This window comes from Citrus clementina, unplaced genomic scaffold (assembly GCF_000493195.1).
Source record: "Citrus clementina cultivar Clemenules unplaced genomic scaffold, Citrus_clementina_v1.0 scaffold_4, whole genome shotgun sequence".
In the NCBI taxonomy this organism is placed as follows: Eukaryota; Viridiplantae; Streptophyta; class Magnoliopsida; order Sapindales; family Rutaceae; genus Citrus; species Citrus x clementina.
This window is the reverse complement of record NW_006262274.1, coordinates 1,362,842-1,384,382: the sequence shown is the minus strand read 5'-3', so window position 1 is coordinate 1,384,382 and position 21,541 is coordinate 1,362,842. Positions and strand designations below refer to the sequence as shown.

At 35.2% G+C, this 21,541-nt stretch overlaps 3 protein-coding genes across 3 annotated transcripts; all 3 read right to left on the bottom strand.

The window, feature by feature from the left end:
- Positions 1-1,073: 1,073 nt before the first annotated feature.
- On the bottom strand, positions 1,074-3,063 carry LOC18045470. The gene is made up of 2 exons (XM_006435707.2): positions 2,904-3,063; positions 1,074-2,089 (listed from the first exon to the last, which is right to left on the bottom strand). The coding sequence occupies exons 1-2, from the start codon at positions 2,943-2,945 to the stop codon at positions 1,379-1,381; spliced, it is 753 nt and encodes a 250-aa protein (XP_006435770.1). The 5' UTR covers positions 2,946-3,063; the 3' UTR covers positions 1,074-1,378.
- Positions 3,064-3,419: 356 nt separating this feature from the next.
- Positions 3,420-6,514, bottom strand: LOC18045469 (GDP-Man:Man(3)GlcNAc(2)-PP-Dol alpha-1,2-mannosyltransferase). Its single transcript, XM_006435702.2, has 7 exons — positions 6,095-6,514; positions 5,126-5,412; positions 4,842-5,028; positions 4,488-4,556; positions 4,194-4,387; positions 3,914-4,023; positions 3,420-3,812 (listed from the first exon to the last, which is right to left on the bottom strand). The coding sequence occupies exons 1-7, from the start codon at positions 6,395-6,397 to the stop codon at positions 3,568-3,570; spliced, it is 1,395 nt and encodes a 464-aa protein (XP_006435765.1). The 5' UTR covers positions 6,398-6,514; the 3' UTR covers positions 3,420-3,567.
- Positions 6,515-7,005: 491 nt separating this feature from the next.
- On the bottom strand, positions 7,006-18,633 carry LOC18045468 (clathrin heavy chain 1). The gene is made up of 29 exons (XM_006435701.2): positions 18,320-18,633; positions 17,799-18,003; positions 16,773-16,861; positions 16,598-16,676; positions 16,332-16,459; positions 15,686-15,784; positions 15,396-15,584; positions 15,090-15,317; positions 14,935-15,000; positions 14,715-14,831; positions 14,380-14,577; positions 13,605-13,721; positions 13,434-13,493; positions 13,007-13,093; positions 12,739-12,822; positions 12,505-12,639; positions 12,358-12,420; positions 12,171-12,275; positions 11,977-12,089; positions 11,639-11,891; positions 11,407-11,543; positions 11,054-11,332; positions 9,965-10,967; positions 9,208-9,693; positions 8,938-9,108; positions 8,667-8,852; positions 8,448-8,570; positions 7,854-7,964; positions 7,006-7,539 (listed from the first exon to the last, which is right to left on the bottom strand). Exons 1-29 carry the CDS (start codon positions 18,362-18,364, stop codon positions 7,390-7,392), a joined length of 5,106 nt encoding a protein of 1,701 aa, XP_006435764.1. The 5' UTR covers positions 18,365-18,633; the 3' UTR covers positions 7,006-7,389.
- Between the last annotated feature and the right edge of the window lie 2,908 nt (positions 18,634-21,541).

Below are 21,541 nucleotides of genomic sequence, written 5' to 3'. Positions count from 1 at the left end.
CTCAATAAATTATATGTTCTCCCCTAGGATCTAGCGGTATCAAGATCCTTTTTATCTTTTTCTTCGTCTCTTAGCTCCCATTGGCTTGAAAAGATTGGCAAAAATTTCAATAGTCGCAAAGAGTCCACAATGAGCATGTGCAAGATCTTGGTGCACACTGCAAAATCTATTCGAAACACGTTTTGTCTCAACAATTCAATTTGGAATTGCGTTGTCATAGAAGGCATCAACAAAGGTACCAAAATTAGAATGTGCAAGATCTTGGTGCACATTGTGAGATCTATTTGGAACACATTTTGGTTTGTCAAAATAATTTTATCTATTATTTAGCTACTACAAAGGAAAAAATAAAGATAGAACGAGTTTATTTAGCTATACAAAGAAAAAGAAAAAGATAAAACGAATTTATTTAACTATTACAAAGGAAAAGATAAAGATAGAACGAGTTTATTTACATGCATTAAAATATAGATTTAAGATTAAATCGCGTCGTTTAGCTTCAATATAGAGGTAGACAACACAATCTAGCTGTAAATTCACATTTTAAAAAATTAATGTTTGTAGATGAAAATTTGTAATCTACTACATTTATAATGCAATGTTATTTCACTATTACACCCTTACAGTTCTATGGGGAAAAAAATCCTATTCTTTGGGACACCCCATACTTTTCGTAATATATAATACATGGGAGGATCATAATAGAAAATTTTACAGGCCAACAATAACAAATTTAAAAAATTTAAAAGTTTTTAAGCCGCATTTTACTACAACTATTCTTATCTTCATCACATGCAGAAGGTTAAACATGTAACACAACAGCTTCGAAGAATCGAACAATTAAGGTTACAAGTTGCAGAATTGATGTGCGCGTTTTTTTTACACCAGTTGTATCTTATCACATCAACAAAAGATTATGGACAAGTGTAAGAGCCAACAGAAATGATAAACATGTGAGTTTGCCTGTAAAAAAACACATACTAAACAAGCTACAAAGAGAAATAGCTCATAAATAATTAATAAGATCATCAAATAAGTAGCTCATTCAAACATTGCACTATGTTCCTAATCTAAATCATTTTATGGGGCTTTTTAACATCCCATGAAAAATAAAAACTCCATTGCGTTTGATTGTGTTGTATGGTTTCAGCATCATAATCACAAAAGAAAAGATGACATTCACACAAGGCTGACAAATGTGAATATGCATATGCATATAAGCACCGGCCACATAATTCTTTGCACATCACGTATATTTCTTATCTAAAAGAGATTACAAATCCTAGTTAGTAAAAGAAGATTGAGCATCAAAAGGACGTGAAACTAAAATTTGTTTGTGAGAATCTTCCAAAATTGCAAGATCACACCGACCTCCACCTCAGTATTCATTGAAATGGATGGCACCAACTTTCCAGACAAGGTAAGTCGTTGCAAACATCACCGTGCTGATAAAAACAAATGAGAATGCAATAACAAAGAGGTCCATACCCCCAGGAAACTGAAATGTCAGGCCTGGCTTTGGCAGCCCTCTCTTGCTGTCATCGAACAAGTTTGTAGGGGCTTCAGGAAGGCGAGATCTTCTCTTTCCCCGATCGCTTTCCTTCAAGGCATCCAATACTTTACTGCTCATATCCGATTTAGAAGCTTTTGTTTCAGTGTAACGGCTAAGAACCCGTGCCGCCCTTAATCTTTCCCTTGCTGTTAAAGGAGATCTTTTTGATGTAGATTGCTGGTTAGTTGACGATGACGTATCCTGCTTTTGATATGAAGAAACAACTGAACCATTAGTAGCCTCAGAGGTTTGAGGCCCTGAGCCATCAGCACTTGTTTGGAGCTGGCCAGTCCCTTCGGCAGCATCCAAAGAGGAGGCATTGACAGGTGAAACTTGATTATCAGAAACTGATCCTTCAGAATGTACAGACACCTCATCAGAGGTGTTTGTGGCCACACGGTTGCTATCTTTAACCGAACGACAGAAGCCCCATGTTCTTTTCTTTATATGCCTCCTCCTTGAAACAGTTATGCTCGAGGGGGATGTAAATTGGACAGCCCTTGGTGCTGCAGCTCTCTCAGAAGATCTCGACACATGCTGATAATGGGCAAACAACTTTTATGAAGAAGTATATTATTGTAAATAATCAAAGGGAATAAAAGTCACCAAGATACGTCTAGAACACAATTAGACAGGAAATATCATAAACAAAATTGCTCTTTTAGTTTCTAAAAACACACATTGCTGCTGCTCAATGACATTTAAAAAACATACATACGAGATAAACTCCAAAGAGAACATTCAAATTTCATTTTGAACCCTTACATCCTCATGAAGGTTAGAAACATATTCAAGAACCATTTACGATCAATAAGCAACTGACACAGCAGGGTAGAGAAAGCAAGATGAAAATACACATTGTCAGACGCATGCCGAAACACATTCGGTTTTGGCGTAATAGCAAGATGTAGCCCAACCCAAATTTACAGGCAAATTAATCACCTTACAACAGAGACTAGATGACAACTATTTTCTAAACCACTCATGGGTACGGGATTGATCACTAAAATAAACTCAAAGTACGACTTGTAGGCTCCTGAACTATTCCTACAGCAACCTACAAGGCATTTCCCCATGCTTCATTCAATCAGTGGTATATAGTTCCAGTCTGGAGCGTGTCTACCTATAACTAAAATTAACAATGACCGTATCTAATATGCAAAATACAGCAACAGAAGCCATATACATACACTCTACGCATAAATAACACAGGCCTTGAAGTTAAAATTGTTTTTCCTTCAATTCAAGAGAAACTAGAAAAACCAGAACTTGCTTGAAAAGCGATTAGAAAATTAAAGGGAAAACATTTTTTTAAAAGCAAAAATAAATAAATGAAGAAGAGAAACGGTACCGTTGCATTGAAGCCAACGACTGAATTGAGAGAAACAGCCATCTTCTGATTGATTTATGGTCCAACCATGAAAGAGGGGAAGATAGAGCCTGATACTTTGTGGCACTCAATCGAGAGGATGAGCTTCGTCAGATACTTGCTTGCCACGTGGTTATTTTTTATTTGACACAAATATCTTAAATCTTCATTTTTTTAAAAAAATTTTCCCGTCTGGGTATAAGACGGAATGGCCCAAAAGCATCGATAATTTACAAAAGTAGCGCTGATTTATTTTTTCAACATAAACATATTCCAAGCCCAAAATCCAAAGCCGTATTTTTCACTGCTCAAAATTTTCTTTTTTATATTTTCTTCAAACAATTGGCCGTCCACAACAGAGTTTTAATAAAATTTTCGAAAATAATTCATTTTCAATTAATGAGCTCCTTGGCATTAGAATAACACGATATCAATGGTTCAAGATTTATGTTATAATTTTAAGTAAAAACTTTAGTTAAAATAGCCTAAACCCATATAAACATAAAGCTGAGCTCAGTTTGAACTTGTTAACAAAATTTGGACTTACCAAAATTGAAATAAACAACATTGTAGTAAACCTATTTCTTTGACAAAGATCCAACTAGCTTTTTCTGTTACATGTGTGTTGTATTTTGTAGCAATCTTATCATCTAGCAGCATGACATAGAATTGGTCTTATTGCAGCTTTAAAATCTTCATAAAATCTTTGTTCGGAAAATCTGGCTGCTCTTCGCCTGGCTGCTGCAGCCATTTCGAGTCTCTCAGTTTCGGGCATCGAAATAATTTTCACGATGGCATCTGCATATTCTTCAGCATTTTGGGCAAGAAATCCTGTTTGCTGACCATCTTCTTCTAAAACAATGTCCATTTTCGGACCAGCAGAGTTGTGAGCTGAAGACAAAAAGACACTACATCATAAAACAGAAAAAAACACGCATACAAGCAGCACTTTTGTAATTTAGTTTAACTAAGAAATCATTTAAAATGCTTACCGATGGGGATAGCCCCTGCAGCCATATATTCTACAACACTTATGCCAAAGTGCTCATCTATCATAGAATGAATTCCAACAACAGCGCCTCCCAGAAGTTTCACCAAGTCCCTGCAAATTGCAACTACACAACACTTAAAACGAGTGCAAACATACAAGTCAATGCCTTGATGGACATTCAGTTTTTGGATTTTTGCAAATACAGTTTTAAAAATTCATCATAAACTAATTGCCATTTCATTGTAAAAACAAAGAGGTGCATGAAAATGGTCAGAACAGACCTGTACAACAGATTCTTGTAGAATTCCACATTACCATCCACCTTCAGTTCAATAGATTTATCTTTTAAACTCTGCAGTCTTTCTTCATCTGATTTATTTCGACAACTACCCACAAATTGGAGTCTGGGCCGAGGCAAGTCTGCATCTAATTTCCTCAAGGCAACTGAAAATGCCTCAAGTTGAAGAGGATGTGCCTGATTAACGGAATCAAATATCAAAGGACTACTTTAACTAGGGGTCCAACTATGAGTCTAAATAACTGTAGTACCTTGTGCTTATAAGTTTATATCCCACCTTCTCTGGACGAAATTGGGCAACAGATATTATTGCTGGATATTCTGTTGACCTTTCCAAGGGAAGCACCTGTTAGAACCGCAGCTTGTAAGAAACCACTCAAGATGTGAACATAAATGGGAGGCAAGTAGCATTTTTTGGAAAACAGAAATATTGCAAATTGGTTGAAACATTATGTTTCTATATTTTATCTATAACAAAAACATCTTTTTATGCAAGCACCAAAACAAACAGCCAAATACTAGTTAAAACATATCATCTTGTTGCATTGAAATCAATAATTCAGCCGATTAATAAAGTACATGTATTACATAGGTCCATAGAAATAATTTGGGAAAAAAAAGGATTACAGGCCTGAAGTCCTGAAGTATCACAAGGAGGATAGACTCGCTTTATACGGTCTGGTATTCCCCATAGCTTTTCAATATGAGACTGTGTCCATGAAGAGTTCACCATTGCCAAATCTGCACAAGAGCCTACCAACCCATACATCCAGGAAAAGAATGTATAGTAGACAATTTTGCACTGAGATAGCCAATTGCTGCAACAGAAGAAACAGTTGTTAGGTTCCACTTGTGGGAAAGCAATTACAAATGACCCACATAAAAGAAATCATAATTTCATAAAAGCACTCTCACCTCTGAGCAATAGAGGCATTATTGTTGTACATTGAGCTTCCTTCACGTACACGGGATATCATGTCTAAACTTATGGTAGGGTAATGCGTATAACAAATAACTCTACAGCCAAATATCCGAGCAAGTGGATACGTAAATGCATACCCACTAGTATCGAAATAGTATAAAGGTGTAAACTTGCACAAAGCTTCCCATGAAAGATAGACCGAACCAAAACTTTGACCAATCATTGTAAAGCGAGGATAAGTACTTTCTTCAATCCATTTCCGTCTATAAAGATGCACCACCTGAGCATAAGAAAATTCAAACAAACATGAACAACACAGAAATAAAAAATTGTAGGTGAACAGATTTGTACCAGCAAATCCTCCCTCACCACATGTCCTTATATAGAAAAATAGCCATTTAATCTTAAAATCAGTTTGAGCCATTGACAAAAACTAAGAAAATTTAATCATCATGAATTAGGATCCAAGCGAATCCTCATCCAATGGCTGAAGAGATCCTATCCCAAGCAAACAGAGCATAATTCAAGGGGAAGTTAGTTGTTTCCCTCCAAAATTCCACTAAATAAAACTGTCAATCAATCACATTCTGAAATTAACACAAACAAATTCACAAATCAGTTTCTCAAGAAGCACACCAATTTCTACAGAAGTGGATTTGAGTCTTTTCTACACTCATTTTCTCATCAACTAATGTCAGAGTATCCTCAGCAGGTAACCAAAATGACCCTTGGAGCATCTGGAAGTCAAATTGGTCATTTCACGTAATGAACTATCATCTCCATCAATAGTACATACAATACAGTCCATCGTTTGGATGAATCAATTTCCCATCCCACCACCATAGAGCCAGATTAGCAAATATTGAGCATAAGAATCAATTAACGAAAATAAAACCTTTAAACGCAAAGCCTAATAAAACAAAAACAAGGAATAAACAATCAAACGAGAGAAATGACGGCACCTTAGGTGGGTGAAGGAGCTCGACACCGAAGCGATCGACGGCACGAGCCAACAAGGAGTCAGGGGAGGCGTCGTGGTCGCCTGTGTAGACAATACAGTCAAGATCGGGGCTTTCTTCTTGAATAGCTTTGACGGCGCACCACAAAACTCTTTCGCCGCCGCCCCCGTCATTTGTGTATGGATGGAAGAAGGCCACCGATGTTGTTCTATTTCTTCTGGCGTTGTGTACGTGGGAAGCTAAGATCAAGATTGAGGCTAAGACCGCTGTGATTACAGCCCAGATCAGAATCCCATACGGCGCCATTTCGGTACTTTGTAAGTTTACTTTCTTTATATGTTATCAGATTGAAATAGATAGAAGCAGGGGTCCAGGGGAGCTCTGCCTCTGACTCACATTATTTTTCCGTAACATTTTATCTTGTTTTCACTTTGCAAATAACAGCAGAAATTTGGATCGCTCTGGCCAAATTACCCCTGACTCAACAGCTACTCCTCTCTAAAATTCTAAATGATCTTTAAATTCGTGATGGAGGCCACTCTTCCTTAATTGTATTGATTTGAATTTCTAACAAACGTTCTAAATATAGTGTCGTAATATAATTTAACCAAAAAGAAAAATTGTGATTATTCCACGAGACTATCCCATAAAGTACTTTTCTTGCTAACCCACTAAATTGGTGAATTAGAGCATTGAAATTTTAGAAATGTCATAGCTGGATTGCTCAATAATATTTACAATAATAAGAGGAGATGTCTCGGTACAAACGCAGACGTTATCACAAATCTGTGCAAATCACGTGGCATTGATGAAAATATAGTTCTGCAAAAACAGTTTATTACTATTGTCTAAATTAGTGTAATTTTTCCCATCTTCAGAAAATCCAACGCTGTGAAAATAAAGGAAATTAAGAATGAAAATGAAAATACAGAACATATTGTAATTGGAACTTAAATCTGTAGAAGTGTTTGGTAATGATAATCCTGGTCAATTTTGGACCACAAGAAAAATAGTACAAAGCAGGAAACTCTCGGCGTGCTCTGTACCAGCAGCCAAAAAATGCCTCTGCTACCCGGGAAAAAAAAAATACTACAACACATATCCACACAACTAGTACAAAAAAATGCCATGTTATTTCTGATTAGACTTTCACCATGAGACAAAAGGAACACCAAAAAAACAATGGGAGGCGACGAATCCTGAGGAACACCACGCAAAAGCAAGCCTGAAACAACTGCTAAGTTCTTGTGCTCCAACCAACAAGCAACTACACCTATTTCCCGATCTGATCAACAAAATCAGTAGCTACCCATTGGAGGCATGCCGAAAGGAGGCATCGGAGGCATTCCCATTCCACCCATAGGTGGTGCTGTTGAAGCAAAACCACCTCCCATACCAGGCATAGGTGGCGCAGGCAAAGCAAGAGGCAGCAATTGAGCATACATATTCTGCAACAAGGCAAAGAAAATCGTATCAATGAAATAGCACAACTTTTGTGAATTCCTAATACCAAATAAAGCATGCTACTTAAAAGTTTGTCCAAATGTTTTATGAATTGGGCCTTTCTCACAAGTACATAAAAAACTTCACACATAGGCTTGGGTCCCACCCTACCAGGCATCGTCCCAGCTTGTTGGAAAACAGTTCATATCTATAGTTCAAACTCACAATCTATGGACCTTTGGTACGAGAACCAACTAGCCCAAGTGAAAGCAAAAATGACCAACTCCTGTAAGGCAAGGGATATGATAAAAGTAATCACCTGTTGTGCAATTACATCCTTTTCTTCTTTCTCTTTAGACTTGACTTCAATTTGAGCCTCAATTTTGTCCTTCACAAGTTCATCAACTTTGCCTGTGTATTCACGGATAAACTGCAACCAAAGGAAATGAAGGTGAGAAAAATATCATTCATAAGATTTAACTTCATGAAAAGGATGAATAGGAGCCAATTATGCATAAAGACTAGCATCATTAATTAGTCATAATTAAATCCTATTGGTGAACTCAGCAAGGTAAGCAAAGTGATAATGGCGATCCAGATGATGATAGGATATGTCTGAAGCCTCATGGCTAGAGAAAGAAAGAAGGGGGGAAACATTCATATCATGATTTCTACTAGTTAAAAGTGAAGACGTGTCAAAAGCTTAAGTCAACATAAGCAAATTCCCATGAGACAGGATTCAGCCAAATTTAAATTATAGGTCAGAATTCCAGGTAATTGGTTGCCCACAAGCTTAAGTTAATGACATTAACTTTGCATTAAACATAGTGAAAACCTAATGGTTTATCCAATTAGCCCACCATAATAAACGATAATTATAATAAAACTACAGATGCAAAGAAAAAAAAAACACCTGCAAGAGATATGGGAAGGCAAAGTCGATCATGTTGTTCATCCAAGAAAGTTCAAGAGCAACATCAGGTCTGATCAAATCATAACAAACGAACAGGCATGACGCAAAGCATTCCTTCTTCCCCTGCAACAATTTCAATATAATAATTAGATCACATTCAACAAATAAACCAAAAATTATAGCCATACGATATCAGAAGAATCAACCCTAATGAAGCACCTGTTCTATGAAATAAACCAGCAACTCCTCTGCAAGTTCACGATCACCAGATTGTGAGGCAGTCTCCATCGCATCTTTGTAAACCTTGTCTTTCTTTGACAGTGCAATAGATTGCTTCCATCTGCCAGCCTTTTTGTAAATATATGCAGCGACTCGTCTCATTTCCAAAAGCTCATGTTTCTCAATCTGCTCAAACCATTCCAAAAAGGATTATAAGTTAAAGACTCTTATCAACAGAAAAAAATCACAATATTGAATAGTTGCATCTCACCTTCTGTGCAAGGCCAATCTGATCAAAGTTATCATGCATATCAATAGATTCACGCAATCTCTCGTAGTCCTCCTCCTCAACGTAAATCTCATTCAAAGCCTCGTTCACAGCAGAAACATTGTTGCTCTGAACTGCAACCATGTAGGGCTTCACAAGGAGAAGGTGACCAGCCTAATACCACAGATAATATAATATCATAAATTGAAGAGCTGAGAGAAAAAGTTCAAGCAATTTATTGGAATAAAAAAATATGGAAGCAGAAGAAGAAACCTTTCGCATAATGTCAACAACACGTGTATGGTCCACACGAAGTGCAAGCACATTAAGTAGATCGTTGATGAGGTCAGGATGTTCTTGCAAGTAGAAGTGAACGGCCTTATAATATAGCTCAACATTAGCAACTTTGACAGCAACGTCTTTGAACTGCATGTGATCCCATGCTTCGGGAGAATGGTTCATAATGGTAGTTGCTGCATTATCAAACTCATCATACTGGATATACAAATAGGTGAGTTCCTTCCAGTGCTGCTGCTCATCACAAGCACGAATAAGCTTGGGGATATTAAGGCGGGTGGAAAACAATTTGATGTGCTCCATAAGCTTCTCATAACGATATCTGGCATAAAGAACTCCCAACTCGGTGAAAATACCCATATGTGCACGTTCTAATCCCAAACCACTCTCCATGAGAGAGATTAATTCATTGAAGTATCCTCTGTTCTGGTAATATTCACTGACTTCTTCCAGGTCATCCACCTACAGACTCACAATGGAAGATGTTGAGATAATGTATATAATGTATATAGTACTTACTAATAAGAACAATAGAGAATAACTTTCCGAATTTTGCTCTGAATAGAACTAGATCCAGATAGTAAATATGTACTAGACAGTGTAACTTTGCATCAAGTCTTTATGGCCCAAAGGGCTTAACACTTAACTTGCAAAATTAAATTCATGCCAGTAGACCTAAAAAGAAAAACATATCTGAGGATAAACTTCGAGGTGAGCATTTGAAAATTAATACCTGTACAATAATGTTGAGACCACATATCTGAGCCAAACGGAACTCCTCAGCATCAACACATGCAAAGCAAACTTCTTTCCATGTCTTTGCACTGTTGGCTTTCCGTGCCGCATCGACAGCACCTTGAAACTGTTTCAGCTTCACAAGTGTGACGGCCAACTTTGCCCAGTTAGATATAAATGCGTATATTATTTTTGCAGCCTCGTAGAGGGTGTCATCATACAAGCGATCACCAACATTTTGGAGATTAGCAACATTCGGCATGAGAATAAATTCCTCAATATCACCCAGCCTATCAATCTTTGCATATGCATAAATGAGCTCACTATCCACCTTCGGCTCTTTTACCTTTTGCCTGACCATAAGAAGGTATCTCACTAAGTCATGGTAGACATCTGCATCCTCGGCAGCACGAATAACATCCAGGAATTGAGTAGCATCATCAGCACGGATAAATGACTCAATTGCATCGCTCACCAGCCCCTCCCTCAGTTGAGCCTTTGCTACCTGGCTCCAAACTGCATCTTCTTCAACACGGAATGCAAACTCCACAGCCCGTTCAATACTTCGGATGTTATCCAACAAGACATTGACAGCCTGAACATTCAAGTTGAACTTCTTGAAAATAGCAAATGCTTCCTCATATAGTTGAGCTTCAACAGCCACTTCCCCAACAGCAGGTCCATCAAAGTTATCTAGTCTATTAACATAATCCATGACTCTAGATGGATCAGCCTTAATAGCTGTCAAGATAAGCAGGTTTTGCAAGTTGAAGTTCCCACTGAAGGCAGAGTTTTGCAGCACAATTTTTTCAAGAAGTTCAATTAGTTCATGGGGCAGATCAGCAGTCATGAAAGCTTTAACAGCTGCAGAAACTTGTTCTGGACTCTTGCTTTCTGGCAAAGCAGTAGATACAACTTGATCAATGAGCTGTCTTCTATACTCATTTTCAGGGGTAAGAACCTTCTCCCATAGATCCGCATCCATTCTCTCAACCACATATCTGTAACCAAAAGATGATTTCATAAGCCTGCAAAGCACCAGAAAACCCTACACACAACCAAATATAGAGATAAGCAGTTCACAAACCTGGCTTGTAGTTTGAACAGTGAGTTCTTATTGGTGACATTGATGAGTTCATCATCACATTGTCCCCTACGGTAAGCCACAACAGCCAGGGTTGGATCACGTTTCTCACAATATTTACCCACCACTCGGGAATCATAGTAAGGATTAGTGGTAAGGAAGTGCTCTGGATTGTTATTGCTGTCAATAATAATTTTACCCAGAGCATTGTGGACATGAACATCTTGGCTTCCTTCACTAACAAGATGCTCCAAGAACTGAGTGAGCAAACGAAGCCGATTCCTGAAATCGATCAACATGAGTAAGATGAAGGAACTTCTACAATTAGAAGGAAAGGAGAATAGAATGGGAACTACCTCTTCTCACATTCTTCAACCAGGGGCTCAACCGGAAGCAAAGAACGGACAGAAAGAATGAGGCCCTTAATAAAATCTTCAGGGCATTCATCATCTAACAGCTGTCCTACAACTAAGGGAGCATTCCCTGGGTTCACCTATAAAAGGAAACACAATTTCAAAAACTCAAAATGAAGACTATCACATGTAATGATAAATGCTCGATATGAGTATAAAGGGACCGATCTCACACCTTCTGAACATAACCTTCAATGTAGCGAAGCATGTTGTTCGTGTAGAGGTAATGTGTGAGATCTGGAACAAAACCAAATCGGTCACAGACATTAATCAGAGGCCTGGCATCAGGAAGCTTGGCTTCCATCAAAAAGTTCTTGGTCTTTTCAGGGTCGTAAAAATTTGATTCTCTTGTCACTCGTTCCACCTCTTTTATTTGTCCGGTTTTAGCAGCTGCCTCTATGTATTTGAAGTGTATGTCAGGATCCTCACTGTCAAATAATCCAAACAAAATCAGATTCGAAACTAACATTAATAAACATTATCAGTAACAAACTAAAAGTAGAGATTCCTTGCCTGGAACTCAAGTATGAACCCAGGAAAAAGTACAGCCCTTCATATGACTTGAATTGCTCAAAAAGTTTAATGCAAGCCTCAACGCCCAACTGCTCGCAGTATTCCTTGGCAGTCTGCAAGACATATATCAGTTAGCTCTAGCTCGGTAAATATGACACCCACTACCGATATATACCCCACACAACATTGCATACCTGCACAATTATCTGAAGGTTGCCCCTTAGGTTAACGAGTAAAAGGTCCTTCATGCACTCCAAAGCCCATTCTCTTGAAAGAGTACCAAAAAACTCAACCAGCGACTGCAAAAACCACATACTAGTTAACAATTATACGACCCTAACTAGTTACTACAATCATGAGAACAGCATTTGACATATGTACCTGTGGCTCAATTGCATGTGTATTTACAATGACACGCTTAATATCTGGTAATTCTGTGTAATGCTGCAAAAATTGTTATAAATTAATCGAGGTAATAATGGATAACAGAAAAGAAAATTAAATAGACATTGCATGAATCTGTATTACTTGCAGAGCTCTCATATAAAGACCAGCTTTTTCACAAAGTTGGGCAATTCGAGGACGATCATAGTGGCTGAACATTCCATTGGCCAAAATAGCATCAGCTACATTTGGAAAAGTTACGAGATTGATCTCCAGCACCTGCATATGAAAGAATATAATATAACTGAGCATGAGTAAAGATATATATTGCATCCCCAAAGTCAACCAAATATATCAACAAATAAATAATTAAAGAACCTTTGTCTGAAGAAAACCATGTTCTGGTAGATTTGGCTTTAAAACATCCAACAGAAAGGCTGTTGCTTCGCGGATCAAGTTCCTCTGAAAAAGTCAAAGACATTAAAATTACAAAAAACATAGTCAGGTAATTTGCATTTTGTAACAACATGAACAAAGTTCCATGCATTACGATGCATATTAAAGGATTAATAAGCAAATTCAGCAACGTATGTAGAGCAGGGACAATACAAAGCAGCTAAGAGAAGCACAGGGAAAGCATTCAAACCTGAAGAAACAGATCAGTAATCGTATTGTAATCAACCGGACAACCTCCCTCCATTTGGGACATCATTAATGCAAAGTTAACAGCTCCCTGAAATAAAAAATATCACAGTTAGACCTTGTTTAATAGTTCATTTTTCATGAAATTGCATTGTTTCAGATAAGATTTGAAGGCAAACATAAAATGCCTACTTTAATTACATGGGAAACATCATAAGAAAAGATAATTCAAAGAGAATATCCGACAGATTATGATTTTTTTTTAAAAAAAAAAGGAGGGTAGGCAATGCCCAAATTGATTTTTTTTATCCTCCTACCTCCCTAGGATTAGAACTCAGGTGGCCAGCCAAATAAAAGATATAGAATTTTAACGCATGATATTAATAAATGTGATAATTTTTATATTTCAGTCTTCAAGAACTTCAACATACCTGAGGATCTGTTCGGAGAATTGTTTGCAGAAGGAATAAATAATCAGGTGTATACCCAACCTAAAACAATAAGGCAAACATTAATGCACTCTCACTCTTCATGACCAACATATCAAAATCTACAACAGAAAAAATGTGAGATTGTCACAACCCAAGTGGTCTGTAAATTACCTGCTTTGAGTAAATCAAAATTTTGTCAAACTCCCTCCTCTCTGCAAAAGCTGCAACAACTTTTGGGGTTGCCCTAGCTTTAATATATATTTTCAGTGCAAGATCATTATCCACAGTCTGCCATACCCAAATGGAAAAAAAAAATCAAATTAGACAGAATTTGCAAATAGACGCTCGGGTCAATTGAAAGATCTAGACCATCATATGTTGCCCACAATGAAAAAGATATTCAACTCTCTGGTGCCATATAGATCGAATATGTCCTAAAAATTGTTTTCCAGTCAAAAACACAATTTTTAAATTACCATAATCCACAGAATATTTCATTTTTTATTACATTATCCATAAAGTAGTCAGCTCTCTTAAAGTCCAACCCTGAGTCACATTAAATATGTTCTGAAATGGACTATTTGAGGTAACCAAATCTAAAATTCTGTTTAATTGACTTCTTTGCCATTGTTAAAAGATAGTCAATGCATTTACTACTATAATACATATTCAGATGGCTCATTCATCCTAGAAAAATACTTAGTCGTTAACTGTAATTTATAATGGCAGATTTAGATAAACTTGACTTCTTTGACAGCACTGAATTTGCTCATTATGTTACCCTAATGCACATGACTGTGCAATATTTTTCTCCTTAATAGAGTTTGCATAAGCCAAATGACTTTAATGTCTCAAATTAAATAGTCCCGTATTCATATCCAACGCAAAAACAAAAACTAGGTCTATAAAAACAAATTAATTTTCAATATGAAGTTTCAAGTCAAACCTTCACAAGGTCTCCAAGTTCCTCACTACATTCCAACTTGTCCTCTGCTAGCCAGTTTTCCAAAAGATTCTTTTTGTTCTGGTTCACAACTAGGCGAGATAATTCCAATGACTCAAAAGCATTGAGCTTTCCCCTTGTCAAAAGTGTCCCAAAGTACTGCAACAAAGGTGGAGTCTGCCCAGCTTGCACAGGAACACTCTGCAATAGTGAAGATGGACAGGATTAATTCATTACTGCCACTTTCATGTCATTAAAACGTCTGGAATAAACAGTTCAGCTTGATACTAGCAAAATTAACACTGCAAAATACTTAAATTGCAAAAATAAAAGAAAACCTGAAATTTGGCAACTGTATCTGGTGTGCGGAGGAGTCCTTGTGGAGATTCTGCAGCAAGCTCAGCTGCCTCTTTATACTTTGTCTGAGCAAACAGTTCTTGGAACCGCTGGACAACCTGAAAAGGCCAAGACAGCATGTCACCAAGTTCTGAGTACACATGAGAGTAAGAAAGTAATTAAGTAAAATGAAGATGCATTAAAACAAAAATATGAACTCACCAGATTCTCTGCACCAGGAAGGTTTCCTCTTTTGGCCAGATTGACTGCTAGTTCAAGATTGTTCAACTAAGAAAAACAACAACCAGATCAAATTTGTAAAACAATTATCCCAAAACCAGGGGCATGGAAAAAGAAAAGCAAGCTTATCCACTTACTTGGCCACTAACAAAAGGCACTATTGTTGCTTCATTAACTGTTGCCAGTAACACCTGGCCTCGCCTGTTGATGGCATAAAAACCTCCCAGCGAAGAAGCTTCAGATGTCAAAAATATTGGATCTGGACTAATTCTGTTTCGGTACACTGCCGCAGCCGTCTCCAAATCGTAAACAAATAGCAATCCAAGCTTGGTGATAACATAAATCAAACCATATTTGTGCGATATCTACCAGATAACAAATTCTTGAGTCAATTTTTATATTGCAATTTCTTAAACATTGTATAATATCAGCATCAACTGTACCTGCATTGCCACTGGAAAATCATCAGCAAAATCAGGAGGAAAGAAAAGATCTGCTTGCTTCTTTGTAAAAGATGGCTTTCCTGGCTGCGCACCAAGCTCGATAACATGCAGCTTTGATGTAACCTGCCCAGCATTGAAAGACTTTGTCGCAAAGGAAATAAGAACAGAAGGATTCTCATTCCCAGGAACCTGCGCAAGACAAATCAAAGAATACCTTCATCCTCAATGGAACACAAAGAAGTTTATATAATATCAAATATGAGGAATGTTTTTAGCACAGAAAACCCAACCTTGAATTGGGCAAATGATGCAGCATGGGCTTCAAGAGCTTGACTACGCTGTTGATCCACTGAAAAAAGTTGCATGTTCCCTTTAACCAATTGTGGCCTCTATAAAACATAGTAGGACAACAAAATCAACAGTGAAACACCATACGGTTGAGAAAATAATTCTACATTTGGCCATATAATGAGCTATAACTAACAAATTATAAAATTGGAAAGAAAACATAAAAAAACACAACCACTCATAAATGACATTTAAAGGCCAAATTTAAGCACTTTAACATACGAGACAGGATGGTTCAACCACATTACAGAGCATAGTTGAACAGATTATGCTTTCTTTCTTTTCTTTAAAAAAAAAGTTAGAATTTGTGCAGGAGCATGTGTGGGTGTGTGATGGCAGGGGAAAATGAACCCTGAACTACAGATGCAGCAGTGGAGTGAGAGCAGTTCATAGGTCAAAAGGGACAGAAGATGGCCCCAGGTTGCCTCAATTACATATGTAGTATGCTCATATCATGTTTTATTATATTTATGTACCATATAACAAGATTCGGCTAAGAAGGGAACTTCTTGATATTCTTTCAGAGAAAATGTATACCACATCCTTGAATGCAACAAACTTAAGATAGCATCAATCCGTATAACATACCTCAGCTGAACCAGGAGCAATTCCAATCAAAACCAACCATTTTTCAGTAGGGTCACATTTGTAGTTAATTATCTGATTATTTGTCAAATTAGCAGTTCTATCAAACATCTTGACTGGTTCAGAATCACCTGCATAGAACAATGGTTGAGATTCATACACCGGCAAAAATTGCAGGAAACAAAACTAGCAGTATAAATATCCATGGAACAGAAACAGTAAGGATAGAGCTAAGTTATCCTTAATAATGCTAGAGAAAGACATATTACCTTCAATTGACCAATGATACACTGAAGTTTGAGTGACAACTCCCAACATCTTTGGGCTAATCCACTTCCAAAAGACCACCTGCACATGAAATGTGCGTATTTTGTTTAAGCTTAATGTAAATTACTTGAATTTTGAACAAGTACCAAAGTTGCTTTAATGAAACAAAGGTCTCACCTGCTCAGACATCTGATGCGATTTGATTTTTGCTTTCAGCTCAATGTTAAATATTTGCAAGTGATCCTGAGTGGTTCCAGGGAGTTGTGCTACAAAACAATGTCACCGTTCATGAGCAGGAAGTATCTATAAACATAATGAAGGAACTTAAAAGTTCAATACAACATAGCAGTATGAACCTCAAAATATCTCAAGAAAAACTGATTTTTACCAAAAATACATTAAGGAATTCCTTAATCAGCATCTTACGCGTACTAGCTCCTTTAAGAACAAGTAATTATCAGAACACAAGAAATGGAGATTGAATAAATATTCATAAAAAACACTAACACCATTGGCATAACTGCTTTGGCAATTATGATGATAGTTCCACTGTATATACACAGTAAATTCTTTTTGACAGTGTCCTCATAATGGCCAAAAGAACCTTACACATATATTCCACCTACTTTCAGAAAACCAATCATCTATGATTTTCCCATCTAAGGTCTACGATTCTCCCATCTAAGGAAGGTCTTTATCTGCTAAACAAACAAGTGGTAATAAAAACAATGAAATATTCAGTTCATTAATGTTGATGCAACTCATAAAATCAAACTCACCGCTCATATGCCTTAACTATTGTTAAAAGATGTAAACTAGAAAAAAATTAGATTCCTACAACAAATAACAAAAGAGATCTCAAAATATTATGATAATTTAAACTAAATTATTGTAATAATACCACTGCAAACATGACACAGCAGGTCAAATTTAAAGTTTTTGTAAATTTGATCCAGAAAAGCTTGCATTCAAACAAAATAACTTGTACACATATAACAACAAGAGCTTTCAGGAAAATGAATGCTATACACTTGATACATATGTACTTCTCTCCAAAGATGTACTAAAAACTAAGAACTGGCTCTGATCCCATGGCATGAGAGACCAAATGCACTGTAAGTTAACATAGTAACAAGAACTACATGCAATGAGAATTATTCTGACACATTAAAGCTGAAAACAATGTGAATTATTAAATCATACCTTTCAAAGCAAGAATTCTTGAATTGGGATTCATAAGTGCTGAGTCAGCCGTGATAGGCCGCCTCAACGGCTGCATCGGCTGATTCATATCAATAATCACAACACTATTCTGTGGAGCAGTTTCTCGAACACATATGTACTTATCAGATTCCATCGTAACATTCGTGAAAGTAATAAATTGCGGATTAATCCCGACACTTGGCAACTGCAGTCACACACACATCAGATCATAAGAAATTAGCCACTCGAAATTCTAAGCAACATAAAACATTAAATAAACACATCAAATACAGATCTGAACCTATACAATTGGCCATAGATCTATTAACACTTAAGCACGAACTAATTGAGCTGAGCTATAACAATTAATCAACTTAACGTGAAATTTAACCAGAAATAATTGTTAAATTTCGTGTGATTGTAATAATTAGACAAAACTAAAACTGGGGTGAATCCTTAATTGTTTACGAATACTAAGTGATCAAAATAAAAGAGGGAGTTGAAGTGAAACAGGCGCTTACGGTTAAGACCTCCTTCATGGAGATCGGCGCGTTGGCAGCAGCCATGATTTGGGATCAGATCGGGAGAGATCTACGGTGGAGATTCAATTCAATTCAATCCTATTACAAGAGAGATTCAAATCGCTGCGAGATCTACGGCAGCAATTAAAACCTAGACGAGAGATCTAGAGAGATAAAATAGAATGAGATCTTATCTTAAGGCACTTCGCAGCACGAAGAAGAAGAAGAAGCGAAGAGGAAAAGAAAGTGAAATGAATTTTTAAAAAAGAAAAAAATCGGGCCGAGGGAGAGAGGAGAGGAGGGGACGTGTTAAAATGTGCCTTAGTGTGATGTGCGCATATAGTGGCTTTAGGTTTTTTTTTATAGGCGCCGGGTTTTCGGGTTGGATCCGAATCGGATGTTTATGACCTTATATGATTTAGTTCTTAACTCTGTGCTTTAGTTATGATTACGTATTGCGGTCTTAACTATATATGTGAATTTATTATGGGCATGTTTGGGACTACGGTTACTGATTAAATAAGTTATTTTTACTGTATAGATATAATAAGTAGTTAATTAAAAAAGTAATTTAGTGTTTGATAAATTGTGTTGTTGTGGTTACTGTGAATTTAAAAAGCAGTGTACATGCGTTTGTTAAATTTTATTATAAATATATTATTTTATTATATAATGATCAAAATAGACATAAATTTAAATTACCTTTTATCTTTTTGGAGTATATTTAATGATGTTTGGACATGCCTTTTTCTTTTTAAATTACCTAAAATTACTAAAGTAAAAAAAAACTCAATAAATTTGTTATATAAAATATGATAAAAATTCATAGTAATACATAATCTAGATAAAAATAGAAAAGTAATATACAATACATTCATATTAAACTTGATGCAATAAACACTATAACTATATAAAAAAATATATAAATAGATTGAATATTAAAAGCCATGGTTATGAAATTAATTTTAAAAGTTATGGTCAATTTTCATGTGAAATTGTTCAAAGTTCAAAAAAATTTACATAATTATATGCAAGCCTTTTTGAACCTTATAATAGAGAATACAATAAAATATAAAAAAATATGAACTTACTAAATCAAAACTTTGATATTAGAAGGAATATACAGTAGTTGTGGTGGTAATTTGATTGTGGTGGTGATACGGTATCTAATGGTTTAATATTACGGTGCATAGGAAAATAAGACTTAATTATTTTTTAAAATATTAAGGTTATAATATAAACTTTAAAAAAGCATAATAGTTTATTTAATAAGCTGCTTATGAAAAGTAACTCTCTATCTGCTTTTAAAAATTAATGTCAAAATAGAAAAAACTATGAAATAACCAACTTTTACAAAATTTACCAAATATTATTTTTGTCACAAATTATAAAATAAGCAGTTTATTGAGTTTCAACCTCAATTCCAAATGAGACCTATATCTACGGAAATTAAATGAATAAAAGTTAAAAATAAAATAAAATGTAGCAAGTTTAACAGAAATAGCCCAAACTATGGTCAACTTATAAAAATGACCTAACTTAAAAATTTATTAATATGTTGTTGCTAAAATAAGGATTTTGAGCAATAATGTCTACAAGAACAATGTGACATTATAATGTTTTCAAGATCAGTCTGACACTATCAACCTGACCACATTAGACAATAGACAGCAATATCGACCTTGTTGATCATCATTGTAGACTCTCGTTTACTACACTAAATGGGTATAGTTAGTTTGACATTATATTTAGAGATATATTATTGTCTAAAATGCTCTTTATGGCTAAAAAGAAAAAAAAATTGGTAGAAGAAGAAGAATTTAAGCTGAGATACTTTGTAAACTAGACAAAATTTTGGGACATTTCTATAATTTTATCATTTATCTACCTCCTTCTTCAAGTTATTTTGGACATGTTATTGGTTTCAGTAATTATTGAAAATATATAGTAAAATCTCTCTATAGTAATATTCTATATACGAATAACCTCAACGTATTTATAAAATATGTTTAGTCCCAATCTATATCAGTTTAAATAAAAATAAACTCCACTTTATGAAAAAGTCATAATTTTTCTACATATCATCTTAACGAATTTTCCTCCATATAATAATAATTATCGATATATTGCAAAAAAAATGTACGTTATGTTACAATAAAAGAACTTGTATCCACATGCAATAAGAAAATGAGAAAAAAACATTAATGGCGCATTAATTTGCTAGATTGAGAATAAGAATTCGGAATGATAACAATTAATGGCGTTTATTTATTAAAATAAATGTGAGAATAAGAATGAAACACATAAGGCCCACGTGTTTTTGATAATACGGAATAGAAACTTGATTCCCTACCCCTTATGGTTTTCCATAAGGGGCAGGGAATCAAGTTCCTATTATTTGAACTCTCCAATTTACCTCACCTAAATTTTATAATTCCACTTTTGTCTTCAAATAAAATATTATTATATCATATTATTATATTATTGTTATTGTTATTACTATTATATTTTAATTGTTGTTGTTAATAATAATGATGATGATGACAACAATGATAATAAAATTAATAGTAATAATAATTTTAACAATTATTATTATTGTTGTTGCTATTTTTAAAATTATTGTTAAAATTATTATTATTATTATTATTACTAACAACAATAGTTATTTTGAATAATAATAATAATCAAAATTGTGATAATAAATAATAACAATAATCAACCAATGTTATTTTAGTAACTTGCAACAATTTATTTTGATTTCAAGTTAAAGTAAACACATTAATGATAATATAATTCATTCAGATTTCGATCCATAAAGCTAAGATAAACAATTTGTTTAAGTTCTATTCTCTATTTCGATTCTAACCCATTCTGAATCAAGTCCATTCTTATACTATCTCATTCCGATTATCATTTAGTAAATGCACCATAAAGAAAATGCAAACATTTGAAGAATTTTAAGATAACTTTGCATATTTGAAAAACTATAGGGAAACGTTTATTATTTTTTAAAAAAGTATATATATATTTATTTTATCAAAGTTTATATATTAGTTTTGACATACCCTATTAATAATTTGTTATTAAGTTATAATATCCTCATAGTAATAAATTAGTTTGGTCCCAATATTATAACTATAGAGAGGTTTATTTTTTTTGTGGTTAAAAAAAAAAAAACAGGTTAGTAAAGATAAAACTTCCAATTTTGAATAAGGAGATTTT

Bases quoted from the DNA above. Each gene is read 5' to 3' on its own strand.
- LOC18045470 (XM_006435707.2), bottom strand. From the start codon at position 2,945: ATGGCTGTTTCTCTCAATTCAGTCGTTGGCTTCAATGCAACG. The intron at 2,090-2,903 runs GTACCGTTTCTC...GCCCATTATCAG, and splicing joins TCGTTGGCTTCAATGCAACG to CATGTGTCGAGATCTTCTGA.
- LOC18045468 (XM_006435701.2), bottom strand. From the start codon at position 18,364: ATGGCTGCTGCCAACGCGCCGATCTCCATGAAGGAGGTCTTAACC. The intron at 12,421-12,504 runs GTAATACAGATT...CAATTTTTGCAG, and splicing joins TTTATATGAGAGCTCTGCAA to CATTACACAGAATTACCAGA. The intron at 11,892-11,976 runs GCAAGGAATCTC...ATTATTTGACAG, and splicing joins GGTTCATACTTGAGTTCCAG to TGAGGATCCTGACATACACT.
- LOC18045469 (XM_006435702.2), bottom strand. From the start codon at position 6,397: ATGGCGCCGTATGGGATTCTGATCTGGGCTGTAATCACAGCGGTCTTA. The intron at 4,388-4,487 runs GTGGGATATAAA...TCCGTTAATCAG, and splicing joins CCCAATTTCGTCCAGAGAAG to GCACATCCTCTTCAACTTGA. The intron at 4,024-4,193 runs GTCTGTTCTGAC...TGCAATTTGCAG, and splicing joins TACAAGAATCTGTTGTACAG to GGACTTGGTGAAACTTCTGG.